The sequence below is a fragment of the Alosa alosa genome, chromosome 10, assembly GCF_017589495.1.
Source record: "Alosa alosa isolate M-15738 ecotype Scorff River chromosome 10, AALO_Geno_1.1, whole genome shotgun sequence".
NCBI lineage: Eukaryota > Metazoa > Chordata > Actinopteri > Clupeiformes > Clupeidae > Alosa > Alosa alosa.
The window spans coordinates 14,677,946-14,701,738 of record NC_063198.1 but is presented as its reverse complement, the minus strand read 5'-3'; the positions used below and the strand labels follow the sequence as shown (position 1 = coordinate 14,701,738).

Below are 23,793 nucleotides of genomic sequence, written 5' to 3'. Positions count from 1 at the left end.
GTGAACTAAGACTCAGCCAGTGCTCCTAATGGAATAGTTGTCTTTCAAACAGACCTGCATATGACTTCTTTCAGAATGTTAGGCTGATCCCAGCATTTATCACTGTGCTTTGTCAAATGCCCGAGCGCTTTAAGGTGCATTGCCATGAATCCATTATCAATTTATTCAAAACACTTCCTCTGTGCATTTGAAAGTCATTGTTGACAAAATGCTGTGCCTTACAAAGGCAGAACTCAAAACATTACTATGCATGGTTTATTGTCTTTGCTTCATCTTACGGTGCAAACAAATCCACAAAAAACAGAGTAGACCTAACCCTAGAGGTAGTGGTGACACTAACCTGGCTGAACCCAGTCACACATGTTAGCAATTTGAATTTGCTCTGCATGTTCGTCTGGAGACTGTCCCATCAAAGACGATTTCCTAATCAACAAAAACCCAGGAACCAATCAAAACCACTTCTCCGGTTTGTGGCTGTGGCTGTGCTGATGGCGTCAGTGTTATGCAAAATGGCTGTGTATTTTTTTTGGATTTCAAACCTTCATTTACAAAAAAAGATGCATTTGCTATACTTCCAAAAAGACTGGCTAAGAGTTTAATGTACCAGTTTAATTGCTGGTTACACCCCTTGAAAATCGGAAGTCAGTGCATGTTGTGTGTGATGTTTGTATGCTACCGAGACCTTGAATTTCCCCTTGGGGATCAATAAAGTATCTATCTATCTATCTATCTATCTATCTATCTATCTATCTATCTATCTATCTATCTATCTAAGTCAGTGAAGGGTCCCCAGACTCATTCCCAATCTCAATTGAGATTTGAAAAGCGCTCTAGTTTTAGTCAGGCTATACTGTAGCAACACTGTTGGTTTAAAAATGCAATGCCACACATGAGGTTTATGCAGTATCTGTCTCTTTGTAGTCCATCAATTGCCATGTGGAAGGGTGATTGTGCCTTTGTCAGCTGCAGTACAAAACACTCATCTCTTTATATAACTGTGTGGATACAGAGAGAATGCAGGCAGTTGGATAAAGGGCACTGTCTTTGCTCTCAGTTCTTGCACACATCATCCACAGCCCTTTGCACATTTTTGCACAAAATGCCCTGTATGCACATGGAACAACATCATGTTTTTTTCCTCTGACAGCACTGAAAAGACTGTTGGAGTAGTCCTTTGAAACACCCCCCCAACGGCATAAAGACTTGTAAACCTGGCCTAGATTGTATGATGAGCAACACACTAGATCTTGGGTAACTGCTTCACCATGACCAATCCATTCAGATGTGATATTAAAACTAAACTACAGTGCATCTCTTCAGAAAATGCCAAACATGGCAGAAGGTGAATATTTGTAGAATATTGTGAATATTTGTAGACACCGGTGTCAGTCAATGAAATCAGATGGCTGTTAGAGGTGTGTACAGTAAAAGCCCAAGGAGGTTGTAGGTGACAGTGATTTTAGAATAGTTAAGGGACTTTGATGGGCTTCACGCAAAACAAAGTCCCTAAAATCTCACTTATTGTCGTGGAGCATTTGTCACCTATGTCCTTGTGGGGCCTTTTGCTTTTCTTGTCAGTCTACTGGCTGACATTTAGACAGATTAACAAGTATATTGTGCAGCATTTTAATCCACTTCATGGGCACTCTTTTTAACAGCCCTGGTCAAAATGAGCTTCTAACTCTGTGACATTAAAAAGAATTTCACATGACCAACTGACTATCTTTTATCATGTATTATATATCTTATATATCATAAAGTTACTTACATGTAGACACATCAGTGCAATGTTTCTTTGCTTTTTCTGTCAGGATGTGTTTGAGTGTGCACACCTTATGTAAATAATATACTGAAGGAGAGGAAAGGCATGTATGTTATTTATACTTGACATTTGCTCATTTGATGATGAACATGCCTTTCAACTCCATGTAACCTTAAACACAACACCTTTGGAATGTACGCTTACTGTAACTTACACTTACAGTAGTACATCAGGTTGTTGTGTACAGTATGTTGTGTTGGTTATTGCTTTTTGCAGTGTCACCTGAGCCAAACACTCACCTCCTGTTGGTTATTATGTCTCTCCCCACACCGAATGTAGCTTTGAGTAAAACGTCTCCTTCACTATTTTCTTCACTCTAACCATACGGAGCACTGGGGTTCCATTCGACTTTTTAATGCACATTTGAACTATTCGTATAAGAAATCCTGACTGCAAACACTTAAAATGCACATTGAGGGCCAGATGTACGTACATTTGCGAACATAGCGTTATCAGCGTCATGGACAAACCGCAGATTGCGAACGCTGTCAGACCCAAGTTTCCGTCGTATTTATCAATAGTTCAATCCTTAGTGTAAACTGCGCCTTTCTCCGCCCATAAACACTTTTTACGAACGTCCACAACTGAATGGCAGAGCCTACATACAAACGCAGTTGAATGAAGTTATCTGATGGCAACGTTTAGCGATCATGAAATACATGATAAGATGTCAAAAAGCAGAGAGATAATGAAGATCAGTAGTTCTACTTAAACTACTTGTGCACGTAGGCTATGGAAGATTGGTCAAATCTAGCAAGTAGGAAAGTTTAAGTTAATGACGTGAAAGTGAAAGTATAAGACATTTGAAAGCCCAATGAAAGTTAAGGTTGCTTTTGATAGTACTACTTAAAAAACTGGTCTTCTAAATAGCGATTCTGTTGTCTTTGAAAGGTTCCCTTATTGATGCATTGAACTGCAATTTGGATTAACACCTGCTTTTACAAGACGGAAGTATTTAGGCGCAAAATAGACGTGCGCTTTCATGAGCAGTCTTTGTACATACCACGGAATAGATAATTAGGCACTATTTACGCTTCCCCTCCCATCTCTTTACACTAAACTCCCACTTTCCTCTGGATCATCCCATGAATGCATATGCATGACACGAAAAACGCAATGTGCATTTTTCAGCTCCCGCGACAGGCAGTTTGCGCTTTAAGATCTTTGCGGCCTGTTTGTACATACCTCGCAATGATTTTACACGCACGTTGCGAAACAAATACACCTGAAGTGGACGCAAAAGCACATCTGGCCCTCAATCTTCTAATGTGCATACAAATTTGATTTGCTAGAGGGGGTTGGATTAACTCTCAATTTGCATATGGTACAACATGATTAAAGTTGATGAAAACTATTTATTCGCATATATTCACATTTGTTGCATTTCTACCTGCATGTTTTTTGTAAACTCCCTGACAACCTTATGTTTTGATCTCACAACTGTTCAGGATGTCCATTTTTCACATAACACAGTGGAAGGAAACACACACAGATGTGCATATTCCTGAGCCAAATGTTCTTGAATGCATATGTGAATGGGCTAAATGGAAATGGCTGACATTTAGACAGATTAACAAGATAGTTGCTTATACATATAGTACAGAATATTAATCCACTTCATGGACACTCTTTTTCACAGCCCAAGTCCAAATGAGGTTCTACTGAATACCTCTATGACATGAAATTCATAGTGAAGAGGGTTTAAAGAATCATCTGGACAACAACAGCCATGCTTGCCAGAAAGAAAGTTGCCTACATCTATGACCTTAACAGACGACCAAAATTGATAACTTAGCCTAAATGAATACATTTTGTAGATTTTAAGTGAAATATTCTAGATTGCTATTGCACCTTTTGTGACAGAAACAAACAAAAAATCCTGACTGAGAGTGAAACACCATGAGTGAGAAAGGTTTTCCATTTTGAGTATATATATAGTAGCTGATAGGGGTCAGCAGTCAGTGACTGCAGTTCAAATATGTTTATGCAAAACTTATTGACTGATATCTTTTGCAGTATTCACAATGCAAGACAACACTAAAACACTTTTTCTCGGTCGCACCCACACTATTTGTTTATCCAGCACAGGGTTTTCAAATAACGATGTCCACAGACACGGTAGAGTATGTTACAAGATTTTATGAAAGTATGATGCATTGAGACATCAGAAGCAAGTCATTCCATCGAACTACAGATCCGCTACCTGATCTGGCAAGCTTACATAGTGCGGTTATAGCCGATAGAGGGCCGCGAAGCGAATGCAGAAATGCCATTCACCCTGTTACGAGTTGATGAACCACTGAAATGATTTTGGAAACATTATTTTAAGGTACAAAAAACTCGTTGGTGTTGCTTTAAGAAGGAGATTATATCGTAAGATATCTCACAAATATCTGAAAATCTGAATACAAGGCCACTGCATGGGATCATGACGAATGTGTTGGCGTAGTCAAATTGTCCATATGACCAAATCTCTAGGAGAAGATGCGGCACCAAACAGATATAAAGCCCTGACCCACTTAACAAGAACATGAATGTGGCGCTTCCGCCACATTAAAAGGATTTCACATGACCAACTGATTGCATCATTTCTCAAAGCTTCAACAATACTGTTCAAAACATGAACACATTGAGATGTGTGCTTGTTCCACATGCAATACTGTAAAATATTCAGCTGTGGATCCAATAGCCCCAACATGGCCGACTTTCATGGTGTTCGGTACATCCATTTGCCCATGGCGGAGAAATGTAATTTACTACATGGATTTTATTACTGGGTGTCTCTAAGGGGGGAATGTGTTGAATAAGCTCCCTGCATGCAACTCCTCTGGCTGGCTTTGGTGGTAGTCTTCATTGAGTTAACCGTGACTGAACGACCCCAAATGCTTTGATTAATGGCAAAACAAATGCTTGTTGGTCGCGGACTTTGTATTTTGAAAGCCACCAGCAGCGACTGGCCAGCAAATGAATGAGCGAGTGAGTGAGCATGATTGGAACGTTAAGTGAAAATGAATATGCTGGGGGCTTGTTCCTGATTACTTTTTTATTATTATTGCACAAAGGTAATAAAACAGCACAGTGATCATGCATGGGCACCCTCTCCGATTACATCTCATTTTTCCTCAGATCGCTACCTTTCACTTTTCTTCTATTAACTGGCACACAACCCCACAGGACCTCCCATCCCAGGTATTATGGTACCTCCGTCATGAACTCAGACTTTCCCATGCTTAGTGACTGCAAATGTGTGTTATGATGACACTGCACTGGTGGACAGACCTAGCAAACAATATCGCCATCACATTTGACAGCTCAATGAAAAATAACAAAAAAGCTCTAATCAATCACCTCAGTGCAATCTTTTTTTCTTTATCTTCTTAAAAAAATAAAAAAATAAAAAGGATCATGTATATCTTTCCAGGATCACAGCACTGGAAAACAGCTCAAAGCCACTTAGCCAGTATTTACAGTGAGCTTCATCAGAGCAACCCTACTATTGGGGTCCCAGCCTGGTGTCAGGGCTGAGAGGTATTGACTGTCTCTTGTCACTTTGTCTGGCTTTGATGGAAGGCTGGTGACCTTATCACCTGCACGCTAAAACTGACGCCATTAGCAGTTGTTCTACAAGAGAGCAAATATGAGGCGAAAACAAACAGGGGAAATGCTTGACTAAGCAGTACTGTTATCTCATTAGAGCCGGCACTCTGTCCGATGTATAAAACATGAAGCACACACTCATTTAATGTGTAATTTGACAGAGAGGTAAGTGAATGAGGACTGCAGGAGGAGGACGGAGGGAGGGTCGGAGTTTCGCAGTTTGCCCTCCCTCTCTCACTCTCTCTCTCTCTCGTCTCTCACTCTAGCCCTCTCTTTCTTGCCTCTGCAAGCCCCCCAGTCCTGAACATGAACATGCTGAGGAAGCAGGAATTAATTCCAATCAGGTGGCTTGCTGTGACAGAGTGTTCGAGCCATTGCATGGAGTGCACGCTCTTAAAGCATTTGCAAACAGGCTTGCTCTCTCTCTCTCTCTCTCTCTCTCACACACACACACACACACACGCGCACGTACACAAGCAGGTTTCTGCAATTACAATTTCAGCAATTATTGGAGTCGTCATTAAAACGTATCATCTTGTCTTGATAACTAGGTCAAGATCAATACATATTTATACTGCTATTTGTGGGAGATGATTAACAAGAGCTGCCAGCAGGTGACAGTTGATGAATGAAGCATTAATAATCAAAGCTGTACCTCAGACCACAATCAAGAAGTCCCCACAACTACCCCAATGACAGGTCTGAGAGCCTTTTCTGTGCAATTCGCTTTCTCACCTATAGGTGACAACTCTGCAACACTTCCGATGTAAGGCCCCTCCAGGAACTTGGGCTCGCTGTCGTTGATGTCCTGGACCTTGATGACGAACTCGGACTCGGGCTCGAGCGGCGCGCTGGAGTAGCGGTCGCGGGCCTGGGCGCGGAGTGTGTAGTAGGCCTTCTCCTCGCGGTCCAGCTTCTGCGTGGCGTGGATGTCGCCTGTGATCTCGTCGATGATGAAGATGGTCCCGGCGCCCTCGCCTGAGATGGTGTACTTGATCATGCCCTCGCCGTTGTCAGAGTCGGAGTGGATCTGCGGGTGGTCAGAGACACCAGTGAGTGACACTTGCTATGAGTGTGTGTGTGTGTGTGTGTGTGTGTGTGTGTGTGTGTGTGTGTGTGTGTGTGTGTGTGGGGTGCCCACAGATTTTCCCAGGTTGAGCCCCACTACAAAAAAATAACCAACACTCAAATATTAAGATGTTTCACGGCAGTGTCTGACACTGAGTAGGTGAGAACTTGTGTGAAACGGCACCAGAAAGCTAAGCTATAAAACTAAATCATCAAAAATGTTAACATTCCGTCACATGAAATTGGGAAATTACACAGAAAGGCATTGAAACTGCACTAGTCACTACTGGCCTGATGATTAAAGTAATTTAAGTTTGATAATACGGCCCATTTCCAAAAATCTCCAGAGACTAACCCATTCATTATTAACACAAACGACTATTGGGACTCATCAAGGAAGCATTCTGAAGCAACAAAAAAAGAAGTTTCCGTGAAAGGTACAGAGGTACCAAAGGTTCTGTTAAAAGCATAGAAGTACCAAACACCATCACCTCTCTCTTAAGGCATAAGTGCAGACTGCACTGCAGCACGCCAGGTAATTTGCACATTTCAGCATGTCATGCCCTTCTCTGAAAAGGGCTTCAAATTATCAGATCAAATTCTTCTCGGAGGCTGCTAAAGGTAGGTCTGAACAAGAGGGGGAGAGTGAACTTAAACATCCCCTCCGCCATAAATCTGCCAAAACTCCTCACTAATGTGATTGGAAGACATTCTCTCACAGCCTTCTCCCCTTACAGCCTTTGGCTCCATCACCCATTTTAGTCTCTTGTCCTCCACTCCTTTGTCTCCCATTATCATTCAAAAGTGCAGGCACAGCCCATCATCCAAACAGCCGTGAACTCAAGGGGGTGGGGTGGGGGGTGGGGGGCTCCTCTGTTAATATTTTATAAACCCTTAATTAAATACAGGATTCGATCACCCCCTTGGGGATTTTCATTAAGTATTTGTCGTAAAACGGAAGGGAATAATGCAGCCCTGGCCCACGCATGGCATTTTTTCCCCTTTTCATTTTGAATCCTCCCCGAGTCAAATAAAATGAGCACTCAGAAAATATACACTTTTGGGGGGCATGGGTATCAATATTTCAGTGCCAATATATAAAAAAATCCTCCACCAGCCAGTGTGAAGAGCAATATCTCAAGACGTGCTGCCACGATAAAACAAAAGCCCGTTCTTGGTCGTGATTGTTTCTTAGAGTTTGAACCAAAATAATTTCAAAACACTAACTGCAATTTTTATCCCTATGAAATTACGAGTGTATTCTTGGTACCAAGACTACAAAAACAGAGGAGCAAGAAAATTTGTACAATGTTTTTTTTTTCCAGTTGTTTAAAGAACATGCATTAACAAACCCACACATAGACAGAACATTTTGTCAGTACGCTTCCATCCTTGCAATTACGACCCAGAACAGATAACATCTTCCTTAAGGGCCAATTGTCCAAACATCACTCACTCCTCCCTGGTGTAACTGGGCCTTGTGTTAGCTGTGGACATCAAACCAAAGGTCAAAGTGAGGGCTCCCCCTGCTAAGCTGCAGCCCCAGACACGACTGCGCCTTTGCCATTTCTAACCATCCAGCAGCCTGGCTGCTAATAGATTTCTTGCAACAAAACAATGAGGATTTGAGCAAGGCTAATCAGCAGTAATAATTTGTTTGCTGTGTCAAATTGCTCAAACCGATGTGTCATACAAGGCAGTCTCGGAATTGATTTTTGCTTTGTTTTCTTTTGCCTTGCTTTATTTTCGTTCCCCAGTGGCAGGGCCAAGGCCAAGGGAACTTAAACCATCAAGCTGTCCGTCAATGGTGATATCAGAGACAGACTGATATCCTCCCTTTGATGGGGAGTTCACCAGCCGCGCTGCGATACAGGCAGACCCCACTTTAAAGAGAAAATCAGTCTTCTGGGGAAGACACACACACTTGGCACTGATAAACTAAACACAGGGATGCAGAAGATGGGATATGGGACCCATAAAAAATGTGTGTGTGTGTGTGTGTGTGTGTGTGTGTGTGTGTGTGTGTGTGTGTGTGTGTGTGTGTGTGTGTGTGTGTGTGTGGGCGCACTTGCGTACAACTACAGCACATGGCAGTGCACCATTGCCTGTGGTGGGAGACTGCTGCATGACCGGGGACGACCTCCCTCTCCCGGGTCATCAGCCTGACCGAGTGAGAGCACAGCTTACTGCCCACTCTCTGGCCTGGACACCCACTATGAAGGACATCTGCCTCCATCTCCCTTTCAGTCTTAAATAAGCACAGCAACATACTGGGTAGTCAGTCACAAATTGCACTCTGCCAAACCAGGAAGGGAGAAAAGGTCTCCATTACGACTGAGTGATTTACTGTTAGTTAGCGATATTAATGGGCTGAGTCTGAGTCAGCCATATACATACAGTATACCATTAATAGTCCACATAAAATACACAGTTAAGCTTCAGCGTTGTTCATTGATTTAAACCGCAATACTTTAGGCAAATACACTGACCTCTATATCATCTTGATACATCTGACTGTGGCACTATTCCAGCTATGATGAATGCAAAGCACAGGCTTTATTTATTACTCTGCCATTACGTATTACTTACATCAAAGACATCAAAACCCCTTTACTGAAAGCAAGATAAGTCTAATTGTATGTTGATACAGATGTCTCTCCTTATTCGTTTTTTTTTGTATAAATGTGTTTTGAATAGCATTAAATATAGCAGTCATTTCAAGTGCTCAGCTCCAGTCTGTCAACCAGTGGAAGTAGCCGAAAATATAACACAAATGACAGTCCATTATTTATTAAGCACACTGAGAGTGAAAAGATAAAAACAAAAGCCAAACTAGGCAAAAGTACCACCGTTAGCTGTATAACAACTCCAGACAGGTAAAGAAAAAAAAATGACATCATTCAACCCTGACTAAGTAGCTTAACTGACATTTTCATTGATTCTGTCACAACTAATCAAAAGCATCAGTGAATGCGAACATGCAATATATATACACATAGCCGCTAATCTACCCCTATAGACTGCAGAAGGTCTTTGAAACTCTCTGTCTACAAGTCTGAACCATTGGGATCCGCAAACAAACTCCAATTCACTTATCTCTGTAGCGTTCAGCTGGCCTTATACCTAACTCCTTACTTTATAAGGTGCTACTATTCAGCTGTCTGTTCAGATCTCCTCTTCTGTAGCTAAGCAAACCCATTTTCAAGGATTCTTCCAATAATGTGAAAAAAAGATGAATAACACAAGGTCCTAAACACTACCCCGCAACAAACCCCTCACCCAACCATTCTCTATTATGAAGTCAGGTAACTTAAAACAAACCTATGTCCTCAAGGACATTAAAATAAAAAAAATGCATAAAAATTTGAGGGGAAGGAAAGTGGTCAAAACACCTGTTTTGTATTACAGTACACTATCTGGCTGTGCAGCATTTTGGAAACTGGCAATGTACACTGTGACAGAAAGAGGTCGATGGAGAGGAGGGTGAAGAATAACCAGAGCTCACTACGGAGGGGGATGCGGCGTGCGTGTGTGTGTGGGTGGGTGTGTGTGGTTGTGAGTGTGGATATGTGTGTGTGTGTGTGGGTGTGGGGTGGTCAGTGGAGAGAAAGGCTGGGGGGGCAGGGGGCAGAACAAGGAATGCATCACAGCACACAAATACATACACATGCTAACCACACACACACAAGTTGTCAGGCAGCTACAATTTCAGAGAGAATGTCTTGCATATTAACCAAGGCGCTAAATGGGTTCTTTGTAGTTTATGTGAATGCTCCCCACATGTGTGAGAAGTTATTGGACTATATTGGGCTAGTTATGAAAACAATAACAACAATAACTTGAAATCAGCTAAAATTGTGGAAGGAGGGGGGTCTGCTGGCAGGCCTACAATTTTTCATTATTAAAGCTTTGTCCTCTTGCGAGAACAAATAAACATTTGAGGATAGGAACGGGGGGGTCAGTAGGTCGGCTAAAAGGGCATGAAAATTCATTATCCAAATGTGTTGAACAAAGCTGCCAGTTTATGGCACGGTGAGTGACCATTTAGGGAAAATCATATTTCATTGCTGAATTAATGGCTGGGGCAGTCTTGGCATCTTTGCTGAGTTGGAGGGAACCAGGAGGGGGAAAAAAGAACCTGTTCTAAATGGCCACTGCTGATAAAAGGCATGGCGATCGTATTTAATCCTATATTGTCCTAATTAAAGCCTTTGATACCCTCAGCGATGGATGAGTCCAGCAACACCAGCAGGCTCTATTAATAGTGTTGGCTCGTGCCCTGGCTTCATGGGGTGCAATAACTCTCGGTAATTTTATTAATAAAATCATCTCTCTCTCTCTCCCCCCCCCAACCTCCACCCCCCACCACGCAGTCCCATTTAAACACCCAGTCCCATCGTCCTGCTACGCGCTCTCTCCCTGCAATGAATCACTCCCAAACGTGTCTCTCCTCCTGTGCTGGTCTTAGCTCAGGCCCACTCCAGGAGGACTAGTACTCTCTAACAGTGGTGGAACACGGGAAGTTAATGCAAGTGTGTGTGTGTGGGGGTTTAGGGCTACATTTGAAGATCATCTGAGCTAACCAAGGCTATGCTGACACATACATGTCGCCTGAATCTATTTTCCTGTTGGTAGTACGTAAATCATGTTATATCATGCACGGTAGATTTGCATTCAGTTCAATCTTGCCGCATGTATTTCCTTGACACTAATGTGTCTAGACAGTAATCTAGACACATCACTATCAGTAATAACAATCTCTCTTTCTCTCAATCCCCAGCCTCTAGTCTCTGTTGCCTCAGGTCATTTTCAGACAAAAGAAATGGAGGAAAACAAGGTGAAAAGCACATTACCTTCCCCACATACAGAGGTTCTGTTCCTGTGTACTCCTCCACCACGAAAAACTGGTTCCACACCCATCCTCTCTTCACCCGCTCGTGGGACATGGCGGCCTGGTCCCGGGACCCCGGCCCAGTTAGCACATTGCTAGTCCTTACTGTCTCGGCTTGTCCCCAGCTGAAGCAATGCACAAGCCAAAGAGTCATTAGCAGCAGAGAGGCCCCTTGCCTCCAACAGGGAGCCATGTCAGGTCTACATGTGGTGGGGGCGAGAGACACCTCAGGCAAGACGAGGGAGAGGTCTCCGAGGACCCACCGCTAACCCCAGCAAGATCCAAAGTCAGTGAGCGAAAAAATATTCCCTTTATGCTATAGTTCCTGGAGATTTCTTCTCATCTTGTTTACAGCTTTTTGTGCATATTGATAAAGTTCAGAAGAGGAAATGTGTGCAAAAATAATCTGTTTTTTGATGTGAAGTTTACTTGCGCCGCAGTTTCCTCTCAGTGTTTAGTCTTCTTGTCTGCCCTCCATTAACATTTTCTCAGAACTTATCGACGAACTGAAATGTGCTTCATAAACTATACTGAGGAAGTGGATAACACAAAGCATTATGAAGTAAGAAGCATTGTTTATGTTCAAAGAGCCACAAAAACAAGGCATGTTCTCAGTTTGCTGTTTTTACTAATGTTATTTTAAATCACGCCTTCTCTCTGCTTAAAGAATAAAAATGGACCGACTGTCACTTCTCTCTCCCTGAGAAATCAAAAATATGTCAATTTGTCAGTAAATACCATTAAATGTCAGAAAGGATTTTTTTAATTTCCACAGCCTGAAAGAAATGTGCCTAAGATCCATTTCAGAGGAATCGCAGTACTTTCAGGATAAGTAAATATTCTTTCTCAGAAACATCCTCTGTATGTCCATATGCAAGTATCAAGAGAGAATTACAGATTGTCGCTGTGGCTTTGATGTTGATCTCTCTTGCTGAAATAGTTGTTTTGTTCTCAATTAGAATAATGAAATGCATGCAAAGTGCATGAAAGAGGCATGAAATGTATGCTGCATCTGGAACAAATACATTTGTTGAGGCCTGCTGTTTTGAAGTCTTTGAGGAGCCTTGATCCACACCTCCCTTTCCTTCTTCAGGCCTTCTTGAGGGTGTTTCCGCAAATGAGTGACATCCATGAGGCTTTGGTAGGACCAAGATTATTTTTGCCCCTGTAACAGAAAAGAGGACACATACCATATTAGTGGCAGAGTTTGTGATTGTGACTGCCCAATCAAAGGTGCAGGGGTTTGACAGAAAATCCACTTTTTATTGAGCTCAGTGAAAGTCTCCTCATGCCCCTTGAGCTGCCTGTGTGTGTGCTCAAAATAATGTGTCTGGGCACAGTCCTGAGGGGTATACTATGAAGCAAGGTTAATGGTTTACCCAGGTAACTTCAGGAGTAACCACTGATCTCCAAACAACACGTCACTTTAGAAACAATAGCTGCTCATTGCAGTGTTCTTTTTGAGATCAGTGGTTATGCCCAGGTTAGCCAGTTACCTTGCTTCATAGTACAGCTCGCTGGTTCTGCAAATAGGAAACAATTCCAGCTAATCAACAAGGCCTCAGGAGCGTGGAGGGGAAGGTTGTATTTGATTGGCTATTGAGTTCAATGATCAACAAGCTTTGGCCAGATTTGAAGATGGCTGGTTTAAATGTTAGTACTGTGGCACTGGTGATAATGTTGTGGAAGAAACTGCACTTCATAATGTATGGCAAGGCACTGTATGTAAACTGACAACTCTCTAATGCATCTGCATTCAATGGAAGCTTAAACAGCCTTCCAAATACTACTGGAATGTAATACTATGTGAGAAGCTTCTAAAGAGATCAGGAAATATGAAACAATAGTGCTTGGCAAATCAAACTTTTACCAGTCCATTTTCTTTAGCTTAAACATGCCATACATTGTAGCTGAATACCACATCAAGAAACAGATTTGCATGACCACAGTGTTATCTACAGAATAAATCCTCTCTTTTTTTTCCTGGGGTATGAGCCATTCTCAGCAGGAGTCCCAACAATACACCCAGGCTGAGAGCAATGGCATCCACAGGTGACCCAGTCAGGTGTGCTGGGAACAGGAGGCGGTTGGCGATACATCACGGGCACAGTGTGAGTGTGCGAGGCCCAGCCGCACAGGTCCGGGGCAGGCCAGCTGATTAATTGCATGCGAGCGCGCTAATTGGATAAAAGTATTAATCAATTAATTTGATGCGTCGCAGCAACGGTTCCTAATACTTCAAACAAACAGCACGTGAGACAGAGAGTAGAGGAGCTGATAAGAGCCAGGGCTCCGTCGCAGGGCGAGTGCGCGTTGGGAGAGATGGTGATTAATGGTCTTTGGGAAACCTTCCACACAGTAAAAAAAAACATACACACACACAAACACACACACCATTTAGTGTAGCTAAAATGTCACAACCTCAAGGGCAGCAGACTTAAGAGTCAGGAGGTAATCTTTTTCTTCACCTCTAGGTATTTAACCTATTGTATCACTTCAGGCTTTGGTGGAATTTCAACACTACTTTGTCTAAAAATACAAACTATGTTGCATTGGTACAGAACAAGTGACCTGGTTTCTACATCACAGAGGCAACAGCACAGTCATCTAAAATCTTGTAATGTGTGTGTAAAAATACAAGGTACAGTCCATAGAGAAAGCAGCACAAAGCTTTTACGACAATACTGTCACCGTCATTTGGAAGTTGTCTAGCGTTACTTTCATGTCCACTATTTTCTCGTACAGAACATTGGTGCAGCAAATATGATATTTACAAACTGCTGTGACAGTGGTGATGCGACCGCCCAAGAACATCTTGAGGATGTTTGTATTTGCTAAGAGTTGATGTGCAGGCTAAGTCTCTAGGATGTTTGTATTTGCATAAATGATATTTAGTAAGGAGTGTTGTATTTTTGTTTCAGGGTCTGTCTTGTGACATGTTTGTTAAGTGATTGTTGTGTGTAGCCCTTTTTGTTGTGAATGGTGCTGGCCACATTCCTATATATTTACCTGTATTGTCTTTGTCTGCACGTGAAAATTGTTTGACCCTAAGTTTGCTGTATATTGTTCTCTGCGTTAGAGGCCTAGTGATAGACTGCTGAGATTTGTCCTTTACTATGTCCACCTCATTTGTGAGCCAACAATGGATGTCACTAAGACACTTCAGACATTCTGGAATTCGGTTTTCTATTTCTGGCCGAAGCTGCGTTGTACTGATTGAAGTGGTTTCATATGATGGTAGTCTGAGGAAAAGACAGTGTCCCACACATCCTAAGCCATGTAAAAGTAAACTTACCGTATGTGAAATATATTTATTGAGTGCTGAATTGTCAACATTTTGAAAGTAATATAAATGGAAGAATATTCAGGTTACCCTACTGACTGCACTAAGTTACTGTATATGTTAACAGAATGGATGAAAGATGAAAGTAGGAATGGCAGTAAATTTGAGGAATAGGTGGATAGAGCCTAGCCGGAAAGTATAAGCTTTTTTATAACGATTTTTGAGCGTTTGCTTTTTGTGTTGGACGTTGTTTGCTTGATCTTATTCAAGCGCTAATAAAATGCCTTTATCTCTCTACCCCTCACTCTGACTGGCTTTTTGGCCACTCCTAACTACAGATGGTAACTCTCCTCTCAGTTCTGTCACATTCATTCCAAATCAACATCTGTCCTATTAACAGGACCAACATCATTCAAGCCAGAACACTAAACAGGTGTTCTGACCAATAGTAACATTTGACTGCAGTGTGGGGTGTATCTTTTTTACAAACATCACACTTTTTTTGTGGACCGTGGAATTTTACAGACATTTAGAATTAGCTGCCACATTATTTATTTATATTTGATATTTGCTGTTTCCTCACGCTGTTGGACACATCATAAACATGAGTATTTCACTGTAGCCTATTTTTCCTCCCAGCTTCAGTAACAATGATGATTCCTTGGACCTCTGAGCCTAAGCAGGCTTTGACGCTAAATGGCAATGGCATGTATGACATTTAAAGGAGAAAAAGCAAAGCCAGTGATTCAGCCTACAATCCTAAAATACCTCTTCCCGTATGTCTTTTAACCAATGGAGAGATAAGATAAATACAGAGCAGAACTGTTCTAAAATATGTATGTATGTAAGACACAATCATGCAAAATTAACAAGTAAACAGTAAAGAGGAAAATGAGTAATATTCCACAGCAGTGAGGACGGGAAGATTTTTTATTTTCATTTTTTTCAACAATATTTCCATACTTTGCACTTTCACGTTTCACAAGAGTAAACTTCAAGTTAACGCATGTTGTTTATTCTCCTTTTTTTCCTCAAAGGCAAAGTACTTAGAGGAAGAAATGAAGATTAATTCATTTTCAGGCAATCAACAACCCCGGTCCTCTCTCCGGCAGATCTTTTTAAACACACTCGGTCATGTGTGCAAGATTAATTAAAGACCATTTGTATCAAATACTTTTTGGGGGGTGAAAGTCTCCCTCTGAAGTACTTCTTCAGACATAACCATTAAACTTGAGCTGTTTACGCGCTCATGAAAAAGTAGCCATTCCCACTCTCTTTTTCTTTCACTTTCTCCGCTTCTCTCTCTCTCTCCCAATCACTCTCTGTCTCTAACACACACACTCTCTCTCCTTCACACACACACACACACACACACTCCTTCTCATATTCTCCTTCCCTACATGTCTTATTAAGTGTTTTTTTTTTACTGTAATTAATGCAGAGGGCCTAGCAAGTACACAGAAAAAAAATTGGCTGAGGGGAAGCAGACTTGTAGCGTTCAATCGGCTCTGGCCAGGAGTCAACGGCCAGGGCTAATTAGCGTTGTGTCAATTAACATTACCAACCGTGGTTGGGCTCCAGTGACAGTGGTGGCGGCAGAAGTGAAGGCGGCCAGATACAGTCATAAGGCATCCCTTTCCCCACCCAAAACACTATTGGCAAGCCTCATGCGGCCATTCGTGACCTATTAGGTCGCGGATTGATTATAAAACATGGCTGCTACTTCTCATCAGTGGGCAGCGCAAGGACTGAGAGGTGGAGGGGTTGGTTTGGGGGAGGGGGAGGGTGGGGGGCTGACAGCTGGCACCCACGGAACAACCGAAGACTGATCACCATGGAGAAGATGGGCTCCAGGCCAACGGGAGGAAGGACAGGCTCTCAGTCACTCTTACTCTCCCTCGGTCTCCCTCTCGCTCTCTCCCTTTCCTCTTTCCTTCTGTCACTCTCCCTCTCTCTCCTGTCTTCTCTGTGGACTCCAGTATGTCCTGATCCCCTTCTACACACACAACTAGCACAGTAGGCCACTGTGATCAGAGGCAGTTGCTAGCCACGCATCCAGCCGTAGTTGGTGTCCCTGTGATATCACTGGACAGGACTCCTCCTCCTGTGCAGCAGCACGCTTGATTACTATCTTCAGCAGCTGATATTTTCAAACTAATAACCCCCAGTTACTGTGATATAAAGTTATGTCCCTTTGAGATTTTCTCTTTTTTTTAACTTGTTTTGATGCTTCCTCTCGATTATGCATTTGCTGAACGCCAGCCCTGCATGATCCCCCATCTCATATCTGATGGATGAAAGCGATCATCAAAGCAGGACCCACAAGGACTTTCAGACAGTCTGCTCATTCAAGTGAGCCAAGCCACCAGAGTCAAATTCCCATTCTGTGCTTATTAAAAAAGGGCTATTTTGCCATCTAAAATCCCAATTTGTCACAGTTGCTTGGCTGTGTGAGCCTGTGTCAAACTGAGAAAACCACAAGACTGAGCTTACAAACACAAAAACACACTTTGCTTTAGCAGCAGAATGCTCTGAGTGAGGCTGTGAAATTGCAATGGTCAAACACGGTCTTAGATTGACTGTTTCGTTCTGAGCTTAGCATAGTAAAAACAATGCCATCAAACAACACTGATTGGTAATATGTAATTGGAAGTATCTGGAGATCAGAGAAATCAAATGGGCTGAATTGAACTGAAATAGCATCAAATCATCTTTGCATGTCCCCATAATTCCATTGCAATACCACTACAGATTTTCAAAGTTTCATTCCTTTAAAGTTAATTAAGTTAACTTTCTATGTCAAGTGTCAGCATAGAGAACTCCCATGTGCAAATGTAGAGTTCCATTGACACTGGCTATGCACTCTTGATAAAAACACACACAAAGCAACTAACATGCATCATCGGTTCGGCACCACCGAGTGTGGTCATGTGATGCTTTTACAAAATCAAACACATTAATCAAACAAATGAAAAACACACAAATTGAGCAGAGCTCCCTAAACAAACACGAACACACCTGGATTAGAGGAAAATATTGTGAAAATGTGTGCTAATCTTCCATTTGGCTGGTCGTTTGGCACTCTTGAGACCGGCTATTATAGTCTGGAACAAGAGCCCAGTGAAACGTACTCCCTTGTCCAAAAGGCTCTTTTCCTTTTGGCAACGAAAGGGCGAGCGAACGACGCAAGTGGGAGTGGGGAGTAGAGTCGGCATTGGCACGCGGTAGCTGGAATATTGGACGGAAAACATACAGAAGCCTGTATGGAGCGTCGGCTGAAAGTAAGCTCCATGTTTGCTTACGAGATGTAATGAGAGGTGACATATATTGTCACAGCCCTGCTAAAGCTGGTCGTCTAATTAAGCTAATTGCAGATTGCCTCCCTCCCAAGTCTTTTTCCCTCTATCTCTCTTTCTGTATCTCTTTCACTCTCTCTCTCACGCTCTCCTCTGTCTCTCTCTCTCTTTCTGTCTCTCTCCCTCTCATTCTTATTCCCTTCAGAGTGGCTATGAGAGTCTCCAGCACCTTCCTACCCAGCAGTCCTCATGAGCCCTCTCTATTCTCTCTTTCCACCATTCGGTCCCTCTTTCTTTGACATCTATACTCTACAACCCCTTGCTGTTCCCCCACTGTTTCTCTACATCTGGCTGCACTCCCTGTCACCTTTCTCTTCCTTTCATTCTCTTGTTGTGTCTCTTCTCTTTTGGGGATCAAATGTTAAACGTTTTCTTTCCTTATTTCTTACAGTTCTTTCTTTTTCTTTCCTTTATTTATTTAATTATTTATTTATTCCTAATTTGCATCCTTGCTTACTCTGTGTTTGTTCCTTCTCTTTCTTTTCTCTCCTTCCTTGTTCCTCTGTTTGTTGTGTTGATTCAGTTGTCTCACTTTGTCTTCCTGTGTTGCCTGTCAACTTTCTTTTCTTCTTTTCCTCTCTTCTCAGTGCTTTCATTTTTTCCCTCTGTTTTCCTATTTTCAACTCCGCCACCCTCCCCAGCACTACCGGCATCCACTCCGCCACCCCCACCCCCACCCCCACTGCCGCCGCCTCCACCTCCTCGTCCACCCCCCTCCCCACCGGGCGCTCGTGACTGCTGGCTCTCACACCACACTGCCCACCACGCTCTCTGCCAGCTGCACAATTACTCAATCGTTCATCTCATGGGTGGCTGGCCAACCCCTGGTTCTGGCCAATGGTCACGCAGGCAGGCTGGGCCAGGCAAGGCCAGGCCAGGCCAGGCAAGGCCAGGCCGGGCCAGACCAGGCTGTGGCTCCGTGGCCCCCGCTGGCAAAGGCACACTGACAGGCAGGGGACGCGGCCGAGGCAGCTGACAGCTGTCTATACCCACTGGAGGGGACGCCGAGGCCGACGCAGGCAGGCGGGCGGGCGGGCGGGTGGACGGGCAATGAGCGAATGAGCGAGCGAGTGAGGTGTCTGCCCCGACTGCTGCCAAGGCATTTCGGAGCACTCGCGCCGAAACGAGGACAGAAAAAAAAAAACGGAATAGCAGCATGGCCTCCGGATTCCCCCACTCTCCCTTACACCCATCCACCCCCACCGCCCTTTTCCCTCAAGAGCGATCCACATGAGCGGAGCGGCAGGCGCCTGCCATCTCCGAAGAGCCCCCTCTTATGAGCCTTTAATTAGCAGCCATCACTCTAGTGCACTCACGTCAGTTGTCAAAGCGGCGGCGATAACCAGCCAAAGTCGTGCTTATTTCCGCCACGGCCAGCATCGATAAATTACACTCAAACTGCCCCCATGCACGGCTTCCTCTGTGGCGTTATTTACACCAGCTGAGCCATCGCTGTGGTTCCCAGCACAGAATAAGTCCATTCAGATTCCTAGATGAAAGAACACAGGGGGAAACAAAAGCTGCTTAATTGGGCTTTTCTGTACACAACCTGCCAGCACCTGGTAGGCATTTTAGTTCCAAGTATTGACCTGCACATTGGGGGAAAACTATATCCGAGCCAAATTACAAACTATGCAATTAGTGGAAACTGCTTGAAGCAGTCTTTCGGCAATAACTTTACCAACAACTTTAAATCTATGGAACATCCCGTGGTAAAGCAAACAGTATCTTTCTGACTGAGGGAAAAAGAACACCTTGCTGATTTGACCACTTCAACATCAATCCCACTGTGCCACACACTCACCACCCCTCACTTTACCCAGCACCTAGCCGTGCAATCCAACCACTCCCAACATAGCCCCCCCTCCCCACCACCCCTCCCCCCACACCTCCCTTCCCTTTCACCTCTTCCCACCTTCCACAGTGCAGTTCATTTTCTACATGTCAGCCACACAGCTGGAACACTCTCATTCCCACACCATGCATCCCGGCCGCTGTGCGCTCAGCCATAAGATTCCCATTAGGGATGGAAACGGTCACCAGGGCCGCTTCCGAACATGCTTTGTGCTTCACCTCACTCTAGCTTGTATTGGGCACAACGTGCCTGGAACTTCAGGTAAAGAGAGAGAGAGAGAGAGAGAGAAAGAAAGAAAGAAAGAAAGAAAGAAAGAAAGAAAGAAAGAAAGAAAGAGAGACATAGAGAAAGGGAGGGGGAGAGAAAAAAATAGAACACAATGCGGAGAGGAAATGTATTGTGCCGGCATTCATCCTTTTGCCCCCGAGATGAGGAATTGAAGCAAAAACACAACCATGTATGACCTCAGTAGAATGAAGATGCAATTTAGTGAGCACAATTTATGTGAACAGACATTCCAGGGCCAGGAGCGAGTTCACTGAGAACTGAAACTATCACAAGACACCTTATCAGATTTCACTCTGTGTGTGCCTCAGTCACAGAGATGCAACATGGGTACCCTGTGGCTCCACCAAGCAAATACTGGAGAATAAAAATCAACTAAATGCAATGGCCATTACAATAGCTCTTGCACTGCATCATTGAAAGTCATATACACTATGAAATAACTAAAATGCAATTATCATTTTACTAGAAACATGTAACAGACATCTGTGATCTACCTGCAGTCTTTCCTGCAGTTTCAGTGACTTTCCACAAATGGTCTATGAGATAAATATAATGCAATTATCATTTTACTAGAAAAATGTAACAGAAATCTGTGATCTACCTGCAGTCTTTCCTGGAGTTTCAGTGACTTTCCACAAATGGTTATAATGCTATCATCCACTCTGCCCCATTGCCACAGTACAATCTGATTCTGGATTAACCTGCAAATACACCATCTCAGCACATTGCAAGCAGGCTTACATGATAGGCTGACATAAAACACTACTTCCCACATCGCAGATGGCCATTTCACAAATCAATAACTAACTGACGATCCCCTGCATACCAGCAAACCTCCGTAGCAGAGTTATCCACATGAGAGGCCCTTATGCATGTTGTGCTATTCTTTATAACCAACATTTTCAAACCCTATAAATATTTTGACAGCCCCAACCCAATTCTAACAAGGCTCCTGGGACACAGAGACTGCAACAACCCGCGAAAACCCAGACACCCCCCGAGAGAAGCATCCCACGGATGGCGTGTACGGCGGAGATAAATACGTCCGACCAAACTGTGAACTCTCGAAGAAGTCGTTAACACTGCCCCCACGTCTCCTATCGGACCCCTCGGAGCTCGGCGGCGAGGAGCAGAAGCGGTGAAGAACTGATTGCGTGCATGCCAGACGCATCGCATCTGACACAATAAAACCTCGACCGTCGGGTGGAATTTCAGCCTCCGGGTCTTTTCCTAAAGTCCCCTGACAGTGCGTACACATTTGGAAAAGTGCTATATGCGTTTAACATGCAGCATTTGCGCAAACAGCACACACGCATCTTTTTTTTCTGCCAGAGGAGAGTGGGCGATTCAGGGTCACCAACAGCTGCCCGAATAGTTAATCAGAATCTATCAGACTGATAAAGAAAACAGTTTACCAGCACCAGTCCTGCAGCTGTTTTGCTGAACACTGTGCTTGCATGCTGAATCCCAGGCCATAGAAATATTTAATTTGCAACATGGGGGCCAGCACACAGCAGTTCTAACTAAGTACAGAGGAGTGTAACACGGTAAGCATAAGCTCAGTAATCTATAAATAAAAGGCTTTCTAAACATACATTACAAGTACCTCTGACTCCATCAGGGAGTTAGGGTAATGATCCATGCACAAATACAGCCCCACATATTACCTGATTTGACTGACAGTCCCATTACACAACTCCTCATTACAATATTGGCTAATAAATTCATTCAAGCATTTGGCCTCTGGGTTAAAACTGCCAGATTTGACAAAAATAACAATACAGAGTCATAGAGGAACAGGGAGGGAATGAGAAACAGTCAGAAAGGGACAAAGGCAGAGAGTCAGAGAGAGGGAGACAGAAAAAGACAGGCATAGAGAGACAGATAGGAAATGATAAACGGATAAAAGAAGGGTAATTAGAGAGTGGTCATGCCTCCATCTGGTTTTAAAAAATGGCAATGCAAGGTCCTTGACAAATCAATAATGTGACACCTTTATGGGATCATTAGGTGGATACCTTAAACTGAAGAGTTACACTTTAAAACAGAATAACTACTAAAGCCTTTCTCTGTCAATTGGATTGATGCTTCATCCACTTCAAAGGAACCTCAGCAACAGAGAAGGCAACTAAGCCAGAGAAAGACTTTGAAAGTGTTCAGCATCACAGAGAATTTTGAAAATAGCTACAATATGCCCAAACCTCGGGGATAAGACACATTTTCAAATACCTTTCTCAATCAAACCCTTGCTGTGAGTGATCAAGCGCAGTTCTGCTTCTGAATGGTGTCCCCTTTAACATATTCTCATTAGCAGGTATCACATTAATCTTCCAAATGAAGTTTTTTTCCCTCCCCTGAACATTTTAACTCTGCAATCTTGAAAGGAGAAAATGAAAGGACGGAGAGAGAGAGAATATCGGTAAATGTCCTGGGTATACCAGTGCTTTTGGTAAGGAGGGTCTGGGTAAAGTGGAAGCCCAAGCTGTCGGGGGTTACACCTCTTGTGAGATTGGTGGATTTCAGTTACTTACTGCACCATGCTGATTGTTTACTTTGTACTCTAGAGAAGTGATGCAAGCAAGTGAAAGCCTTAATAACATCTACACACATCCGGTGTATGTGTGTTCCACTTGTGCCATTTGTCAGGGAGAACCTGGGCACGGTTTGTCGGCACGCGGACCACAAGATGGAGGTGCCACAACCTCATGTATCTGTATTAAACTAATAAACACTAGAGTTCCACCTCTTCACACAAGCACAGCACCTACCCACCACCCCACAGCACTACACCCCACACACACACACCCAACCCCCCACCCCAAAAACACCCACACTGCTCCTTCCCACACTCCGAGGGGCCCGAATGCAGGAGAAGGAAATAAAATGCTCGGGGTTTACACTTTAGTACTCTAAATCAAAAGTCTTCAATGAGAGCCATCTGACCTGCTGGGACAATAGCACAGTAATCAGCGCGCAATGGGGACTTGGTAGAGGCCTGGATGGAACCAACAATTCCTGTGGCCTATCATTATTGTTGTATTACCACTATTATCAACATAAACAGCATCACAACTGCGCCGAGCCGCACTACATCATCTGGGCACACCAGGGACTCCCAAAGGCTACATGGCCGTGAGATTTCAATTCATCCCCCAGCAAGTCCAGCCGTGGATGACTTTTCAACTGTTCCTTCGCAGCTCGGGAACCCATTTATACAAGAAGATGACCTCACGTGGACTGTCACATTGAACTATCTTATTTCATTCTCAAAACAAGTGCATGCTGTCAAGTATTTTCAGGGGCAGGGGTAAGAATACAATTGAGTGGATCTGCTATTGGTAAATCATTGTTTAGATTAGATTAGATTAGATTGTGAATCTGTAATTCATTGTGAAGAGCGATAAAAATGAAAAATAGAAGAACCTTCAAACAGGCATGCTAGGAAATTCTTCTGCACATATACTTTACTATGTGGCAGTACATATAATCAGCACAATATAAAAAGATAGCTATTCCCCTAACCTTCTATGATTAAGACAAGTAACATATTCAATATACAATACATTATTATAATGTATTATTACACAAATCTTATATGATAATGAATGCAACCAACTACAATGCAACCAACTA

At 43.3% G+C, this 23,793-nt stretch overlaps 1 protein-coding gene across 2 annotated transcripts in view; it reads right to left on the bottom strand.

The window, feature by feature from the left end:
• Positions 1-23,793, bottom strand: part of LOC125301968 (cadherin-22-like) — a 143,206-nt gene that overhangs the window by 65,929 nt on the left and 53,484 nt on the right. For both annotated transcript variants that reach the window (XM_048254869.1, XM_048254870.1), the window contains 2 exons: positions 11,341-12,543; positions 6,155-6,449 (listed from right to left, as the gene is read on the bottom strand). In XM_048254869.1, coding sequence (XP_048110826.1) covers positions 6,155-6,449; positions 11,341-11,571 — 526 coding nt within the window. In that variant the 5' untranslated portion in view covers positions 11,572-12,543. The remainder of the gene's footprint in view (positions 1-6,154; positions 6,450-11,340; positions 12,544-23,793) is intronic.